Genomic DNA, 7,930 nt, shown 5'->3' with positions numbered 1-7,930 from the left:
CGGGGAAAGGGTTAAAGGCACCCAGCTGGACCCAAACCAGAGATTTTTGGATCCTCAGTGTGTTCCTGAGATAACACAGCCTGGTGTTAACTCCGAGCCCAGTGTGCTCCTGCCATGACTAAGGGAGCGACACTCCTAAAGCTCTCATTCCCATCCCTTCATCCAACATCCTGCTGTGTCAGCTGCAGGCAGTGCTTGCTGCCAGCCCCACTCATCCCTGAGTGAGGGATAAATACCTGGGAAGTGCTCCATGAGGTGCTGCCAGCTCAGCCTCCTGCAGGGATTGTCATTCCCACGCTCTCCTGGGATGCAGCTCCGGGAAAGTTTAGTCCAAACCTGCATCTCCACTGGGTGTTTGTCTTCTAGAACCACCCATGGAGCTCAGCAGGAATCCACTGGAGAATGATGCTGGGGAAGGACCCAGGAACCTTAATTTTAATCCTAAAACATAATTAATCCTAAAGCTTTGGTGATTTCAACTTATTTAGCTCCTTGGACGGTGTGACCTGGAATAGAGGAATGTTGAATCCAAAGCCAGTTCTATCTGACTGCCCCTAAAATCAGTGAGATTTGGACAGTTCTCTGTCCCAAGAGAGTTCCAGGATGTCTTTCACCCATTTCTAAAGAAGGCACTTCCTGATACCGGCCTGAAAAAAAAAATCCAGTTATTTATGAGTGTTGGTTTTGTTGAGAAACCGAACAAAGAAAAATAGTGTTTGCAACAAATGAGGGCTGGAATAAATGCTGAATGTTTGTCTCTCCCCCCCACCCCTCTTTTGTGTCCTTATCTGCCCACAAATGTAAATTTGCTGGTTCTTTTTCTGGCTCGTGGGCTGATGTCCTTTGAACCACACACAAGTTTTGCAGGTGGAATAATATTTCTCCACAAGAAATATTAAGAAATATTAAGCTGCAAAGAATGAAATTCCCTCCCTGTGCCAGTCCATTCAGAGGGGCTCAAAGCAGGCAGATGGGTGTGTGGAGTGGTTCAATTAATTTACAAACAGCTTTCGAATTATCCTGTTTTTTCTATCACAACCATTTATTTTTCCCCTCAGCCAATCATAAGAAATGGGACTGTCAGAATCCGGTTTCTGCCATAAGGCACTTCCAAATTATTTAGGTTTTATGGGGGCACGATAAGAGAGGAATAACTGTGTTCTGAGGTGAAGTTTTGGGGTGAAATTTTCTTTCGGGAGGCGAAAACGCAACCGGGAAACAACCCAGAAAACAACAGGTTATGGGAAGCGATTAAAACCCCCCCCTAAAAACTAGAATTTACCAGCGAGCAGAGGGTCAGGGAAGAGGAATAACAAAGCATTTCTCCCAGGCAGGTGTCCCTTATCAGGAGCATTCCAGCCTGCCCTGTTTGTCACAGGAACCGGCCGGAGCGGGAGCGCTCGGAGCCAGGGAATGATTCAGTGGGGATGGGGAAGGGCAGGTGGAGCAGGTAAAGTCACCTCCAGACAGGAAGGTATAAAAGATCCTTGGATTGCAGCTCTGGGGCCACTCGTGCACAGGGAGCTCCTGGAGGTCACTTGTCCTGTGCCAGGAAAAACCACCCGGAGCTGGGACACCAAGAGGACACTTTTATAAACACAAAAAAAAAGCCCCTCTGGAGAGAAGACTCTTCAGGGGTAGAAATCAAGAGCCCAGAACATGCTTTCCTCCTTCTAACAGCACCCTGAACAGGTATTTATTGACTTTAATCTGCTCCACAGCTCTTGCCTTGCTGGGGGGTTCATTGCTCTGAGTTAAAGATCCCATCAGGGGACCATCAGAACAGTGCTGGCCACTGGCCTGATGGAGCAGAACCCTTGTGATCTCCTTGGTTTTATGGGGTAGAAAGAAGTTTTCTAGAACTTGTAAGAAGCCCTGAATTACTTAGTTTTATTTATTTACTTAGTCGTATTTATTTATTTAGTTTTATTTATTTACTTACTTGTATTTATTGACTTTGGTTTGTTTATTTGCTGAGTTGGTGTGTTTCTTCTCGTTATTTACTGGTGTTCCTGAAGTTTCTGGAAAGCCCAGGTAAAAATATTTGGTAATAGGAGATAAATAGCAGAAAGGTCTGGGAGAGGCCGTGGGGGTCTGAATGAAAAAAAACAACATCAGAAAACCAAACAAAAACCCCCAACCCCCAACCAATTCTATTAAAAAGACACAGGCAGAGGGGGGAGGCTGAGCATGAATCCAACCTGTCTCGTGCCTCAGCTCTGTTCCCTACTCTTTGTGTCTCTCCAGTTTAATTCAATTATCTGTGTAATTACCTGAGCCAGGTGCCAACATAACACCGAGGGGTCGATATAAAATAACCAGCCTCTAAATTTATTAAAACTAAGGCACATCCACGGCGTCACAACCCTGCTTAGGGAAGTTAAAACGCAGGCAAAGACTTGTCCCCTCGTTTAAAAGCAGCTGCTGTGAGTAAACTTCAAGTTTACTATATCAGGATGTTGCTCTGACATGTTACAGAGCAGTAAAAAAAAAAAACCTCAACAGAGCAGCTTTAATTTCAAAACAGGGGTTGTGAAATCGCAGCTTGTGCAAGCCCAGGCTCTCTCTTTCTGAGGTTACCTCCTGCCACTGGTTTTACTGCTCAGAAGCTCTGAGAAACACTCAGGAACTGCAGAGAACTGGATTGTAGAGGATGGAGTTCTGCAAAACAGAAATTTAGTAAAAAAAAAACCAAAACCAACCAAAAAAAACCAAATAAAGAAACCCAGGGGTTTTTCCTCGTCTCTGTGCCAGCTTAGGCTTGGATTTGTGATTCATCAGCATCTGCCAGATTGTGTTAAACATGCATGGGGATCTGGAGCCAGGAAATAAAAAAATGACATTAGAAACCATTCCAACTGGCTGCAAAGTGCACAAAATTGGACTTGAGGAGAAGCTTCACCAAAGTTAACATTTAGATTAAGAGAAGGAAAAGAAGGGAGGTTCTGAAGGCTGGTTTCAGCTCTGGCAATGCCAGCTGTGAGGGGAGAGGGGAGAATTCTCCATCCTGAAATAATGGAGATTTATTTTAGTGCAACGTGAGGGACACTTGGTCCTTCTGATCCCTTAAATTACCCTTTTTGTGGCTCTGCTCCACACACTGGGCTGCAGAGCTGTAATTACAGCACCAACCTGGACATTTCTGGCTTGTCATCAGCAAATCTCCCATCAAGGGAGAATCAAGCCTGGCTAGTTGGGTGACACATCCCAAAAAAATGTTCCTGTCACCAGGAATTTCCTCCAGCCAAACACTTGCTTTCGGGTAAAACCACTCAGCAGCTGCAAAGCTGAGAGGGGCTGTAGGTGAGGCTGAGAGTTTGGGGTAAAACAACCTGAGCTGAAGGTGCTGCCGAGGTGGGTGAAAAAAATTGGAGTAATTTGGAAACCAATTTGCTGGAATTGGTGGCTCAGCCACTCCAGGCTCCTCCAGGGAGCACAGGGCAGCAAGGCTTTGGTGCTGAGCCTCCTCCTCCAGGGCTGAGCTGGGTGTCCTCAGGGAAACCAGAGTAACAAGGAAGCAGCAGAGAATTGCCCCTGCTCTGCCCCCAAGGCCATTTCCTCCAGCCTTGCCCGCCTTGCTGTGTCACGGTGACAGGCCAGAGGTGCTGCTGGAGGCTGAGGATGGAACAGACGGTGCCATAAAACCATTTCCTCCCCTCCCTCGGCTTCTCCCGTGACACGGGGGAGTTCAGATCCCGCTGTGGATGGAGATAACCTCGGGTGGTGCCTCACCCACCTGCAGCAGGACCACAGATCAAGGCACGAAGCGCCCCAAAGAGGCTCCCCCCCGTTTCCCTCCACGCCTGAACAGTGTTATCTGTCTCTTAGGCCTTGCTCTTGCTGCCACCATAATCCCTGAGGGCCTCCCAGACTAATAGATTGCCAGGGCGAGGCCCCTCATGGAGTCTTCTGCTCTCCTCCCTGCTCAGGTGTCGGGGAGCACCACCCGGGGTAGGTCCGTGTCGTGTCTCTTGGCGCCCAGAGGGAGGAATTCAGGGGGAAGGACTGCTCCCCTCTGGGATCCGTGGTGTCCTGGTGCAAAAGGCTTTGGCTCCTGGTGGATCTCTGCGGGTTCCTTGCTTCTGTGTGCAGGATTTTTGACTTCACCTTCGGGATGCAGCTTCCCACAGGCTCCCTGTGTGCTTCTCGCCTCTGGATGCAGTGGAAGCCACCAACTCGCTCTTTGTTCCTCTGAAGGGGTTAAAGCTGGTGATGGGGGTGTCTCCACCTTGTTTAAAATGAAGGCTTGTGGTTTTCCTCTCTTCCAGAGGCTCCCAGGGCTCTGTTTCTCTCCCGGGGCTCCGTCATGTCGTGCTTCTCCCAGCTGTGGCATTCCAGCACTCCGGACTCTCCCACCAGCCCGACCCCTGCCTCTCCTGGTGAAGTCCCCATCCCCATCAGCCCCATCGTGGTGACCTCCCCAGGAGATGGCAAGAGGAAGGCGAGATCCCCCACCAGCTCCCCGGGCTCGCCCAACCCGACCTCTCCCAAGCCGACCTCCCCCGTGGAGTGCTCCATCTGCTTCAACACCTACGACAACACCTTCAAGACCCCCAAACTGCTCCAGTGCTCCCACGTTTTCTGCCTGGAATGCGTGGCCCGCCTGAGCACGGGGCTGCCCCCCAACCAGCCCGAGGACCTGCTGCCCTGCCCCTTCTGCAGGCAGCTCACCAACATCCCCCAGGAAGGCGCTCCCGCCCTGGAGACCAGCAAGGAGCTGCTGGCCACGCTGCCCCCGGAGCTGCAGCGGGAGAAGGTGCTGTGGATGGAGGGCACCAAGCTGTGCTGCCGCAGGGCCTCGGACGACGCCGAGAACCCGGAGTCCTGCATCTCCATCGACGTGGCCATGAGCAAGCCCGAGAGCCCCGAGGCCCCGCCGAGGGGGCTGGCGGGGAGGTTGTCCCGCTGCGAGGTGTGCGACGACTGGAAGCGCATCCTCCTCCTCTCCGCCCTCGTCATCATCCTCTTCTGCATCATCCTCTGGCCGGTGCAGTGCGCCCTGAAGACGGGCAACATGCGCTGCTTCACCAGGACTGTGGCCACCATGAGCAGGCCCGAGTACCTGCCCCCCAAACCCACCACGGCGGCGGCGGCGGCGGCGACAGAACCCCCTTTTTTCCAGTAGCGGCCCCTGGCTCTGCTCAGCTCTGCGCCCGCACCGGGGAGGAGCAGCAGGACCTGCTGCCCTGCCAGCATTCCTTGGATTGCTGGGCAGCCCCTGCGTCCCCTCCTGTGCCCGCCTCCGGGGGCTCTCCACTGGAATGCTGCTCCAACCCGGAATGCTGCTTCAAGGAGCCGCCTCTGCATCCTGCTGCCAAACTCTCCATGGAAACCAGAGCTGGGAAAGCCGCGGGGAGGGTTCCAGGACTGTTTCCCTCGTGTGTGTATGTGTCGCTGCCTTGGCTAGAGACCAGGTGGCAGCGGGTGCAGTTCCTCGAGCTCCCCGAGGGAATAAAGGGCTATTTTTTTCTTTTTTGGCAAATTGAAGGATCTACGTGATTATTCCTACGAGGAGCTGGGATTGGGAGGGTAAAGACATGGCTGTATAAACAGGTGAAAAACATACTTACTCCCCACGCTGCAGAGGTTTCAGTTGTGTTATGCAGCGTGAGAGGTGTAACTGCTGCCTCCTGCTGACAAAACGCGGATCCATCCCTGCTGCCTTCCTTCCCCGTGTTACCACCCTGATGAGCTCTTCAAGTAGCCATTCTACTCGTTTTTCCCAAGAAGATGCTTAAAAATCACTCATCCCCACCTGGAAGGTGGTTCTGCACCCAGGGGTGAGCTCTGTGAGGCACAGACACAGCACCACCCCGACCCTCGAGTTTCTGCATCAGCAAACTTCACTCAGAACCTCTCACCGTGGCCAAAAAGTTCCACCTTTCGACAGCTTTACCCTCCTAATCTTCAAATGTGTCAGTATTAAGACACAGGCCAGTGGCTGACACTCTACTTTTATTTAAAGCAGTGATCTGACAGTGATTTAAGAGTCTTCATGCTGAAGGCGGCTCACAATGAATATTTTCTATTCAGACATGGATCTAAGACAGTATTGTATGCGAGTGCCATTATGTGTATGTATTAAATTATGTTTTCTACAATGCAAGGTGTCAGTCTGTAGCAATTACCCCCCGTTATCCCTTTTTTACTTGCAGTTGGAGGTGCTCCCTCAGCAGTCCAGCTGCATCCCCAGGTCACGGTGGCACGGCTGTGCTCTGCTCCATCCCAGTGCTGTGCCATCCTGCACGTTTATCCTGCAAATTCACTCCTCCCACCGCCGGGGTGGGGTTGTCCCAGGTGAGACTTCCCTCTGTGTTCACCTGATTCGACCTGGAAAATGAGAAGCTGCAGAGCCTGCTCATCCCTCCCTCCTTCCCAGCTGGTGACGATGCTTCCAGCCTCCCTTTCCAGAAAAAAAACAATCTCATTTGGAATAGAAAAGGCCGAAGCAATGGCAGAAATAGCTCAGGGGTGTTGCTGTGTGGAATTCTTGGGGAAAGCTGCTGCATGTGCTGTGCCTGCACCTCCCCTGGGGTTCAGCTGCAGGCTGGTGTTACCTGTGCCAGCCCCAGGAACGCTCCAGGCCCTGGAAAAATCTGCCAAAGCCACTGGGCTTGACAGGGATTCTCATCTGCCTCATCCTACCTGCTCTTCATATCTTCACAGCACCAAACTGAGTGAGTTCCTGGAAAAAAAGTAACTCACCGAGGCTTCAGGCAGAGAAGGCACTTCTATTTTTCCTCTCTCTTCCATTTGGGACTAAGCCCAGCAACCAGGCACTGGGAGGGATGAAGTGCTTTGTCATTACATCTTCATTAGCACTCGGCTCCCACTGAGGAGACCCAAGGACAGGGCAGAGGGAAATAACATTTGCAGCCTCATAAAATCTACTGTTACAGTGGAAAACAGTTCCAACTGTTCCCAGTGGTCTGTCCCCTCATGGGGGTTGTCCCTTTGCACATCCCCAGCCCACCACGGACTTGGAAATAAAGGCTGAAAGGTTTAGGTAACACACAGCTGAACCTCTCCCTTCTTATGGTCAAAGGAAGGGAAAACAGGGCCCTGAACAGCAGCATTTGGCCATAGGGACATTCAGGGTGTCCCACTGTTCACACCATCAGTCTCTTTCCCAAAAAAATCAAACTACTTAAAAGAAAGGAAAAAAAAAAGCCTGGAGAATATTCAACATTTATTAGAAGTGCAATAAAAATAAACAGTTCTCCTGCCCCTGGGACAAAGGAGCAGAAAGACCAGCCAGGAATTACAGCCAAGGTGTGTCACTGTGCATTTGTTCAACCCTTTGGCTCAGCACTAACACCCCAACCATGCAGAGTCCTTCCCATTCCAGGGATGCAGGAGGAGACTGGGACATCAGCCCTGTGCCTGCTCTGGGGGTTCAGCACTGGCTCTGGGGCCCAAAACTGCTCTGGGGGTTCAGGCATTTTACCCTCAGACCCAAAAATGCTTTGGGGGTCCAGTACTGGCTCTGGGACCCAAAACTTCTCTGGGGGTTCAGGCACTGACCCTAAGACCCAAAACTGCTCTGGAGGTTCAGGCATTTTATCCCCAGACCCAAAACCGCTCTGGGGGTTCAGGCACTTTGTCCTCAGACCTAAAACTGCTCTGGGGGTTCAGGCACTGACTCTAAGACCTAAAACTGCTCTGGGGGTTCAGGCACTGGCCCTCAGACCCAAGGCTCCCCCCAGAACACACTTCCAGGCTGAGGGATCCTGCAGGAAGGGTTTCTTTGGCAGGACTTGGGGCTGGAACTGCGGGAAGCACTAAAGACTTAAGAGAGCTGGGACACTCCACTCTGCAACACACTCGTTTCCTGGCACTGCTCAGGTCACAAACACACCTACAACAGCCCTACTCGGCAGAAACAACACTTGCCTTGTCACAGAGGCGTGGAAGGGGGTGGCAAAAAGGT

At 51.6% G+C, this 7,930-nt stretch overlaps 1 protein-coding gene across 1 annotated transcript; it reads left to right on the top strand.

The window, feature by feature from the left end:
• The first annotated feature begins 3,899 nt into the window (after positions 1–3,899).
• RNF223 (ring finger protein 223) lies at positions 3,900–5,442 on the top strand. The gene is made up of 2 exons (XM_027728581.2): positions 3,900–3,951; positions 4,269–5,442. Exons 1-2 carry the CDS (start codon positions 3,900–3,902, stop codon positions 5,123–5,125), a joined length of 909 nt encoding a protein of 302 aa, XP_027584382.1. The 3' UTR covers positions 5,126–5,442.
• The last annotated feature ends 2,488 nt before the right edge of the window (positions 5,443–7,930 follow it).

The sequence above is a fragment of the Pipra filicauda genome, unplaced genomic scaffold (assembly GCF_003945595.2).
Source record: "Pipra filicauda isolate LSUMZ 115617 unplaced genomic scaffold, ASM394559v2 scaffold87_size3191425_pilon, whole genome shotgun sequence".
Taxonomy (NCBI): Eukaryota; Metazoa; Chordata; class Aves; order Passeriformes; family Pipridae; genus Pipra; species Pipra filicauda.
This window is presented reverse-complemented; position numbering and strand designations above follow the sequence as displayed.

What these genes read in the sequence shown, in the direction of transcription:
- RNF223 (XM_027728581.2), top strand. Translation starts at nt 3,900, where the DNA reads ATGGAGTCTTCTGCTCTCCTCCCTGCTCAGGTGTCGGGGAGCACCACC. An exon ending in GTCGGGGAGCACCACCCGGG is followed by an intron (nt 3,952 to 4,268) that starts GTAGGTCCGTGT and finishes CCTCTCTTCCAG; the next exon opens with AGGCTCCCAGGGCTCTGTTT.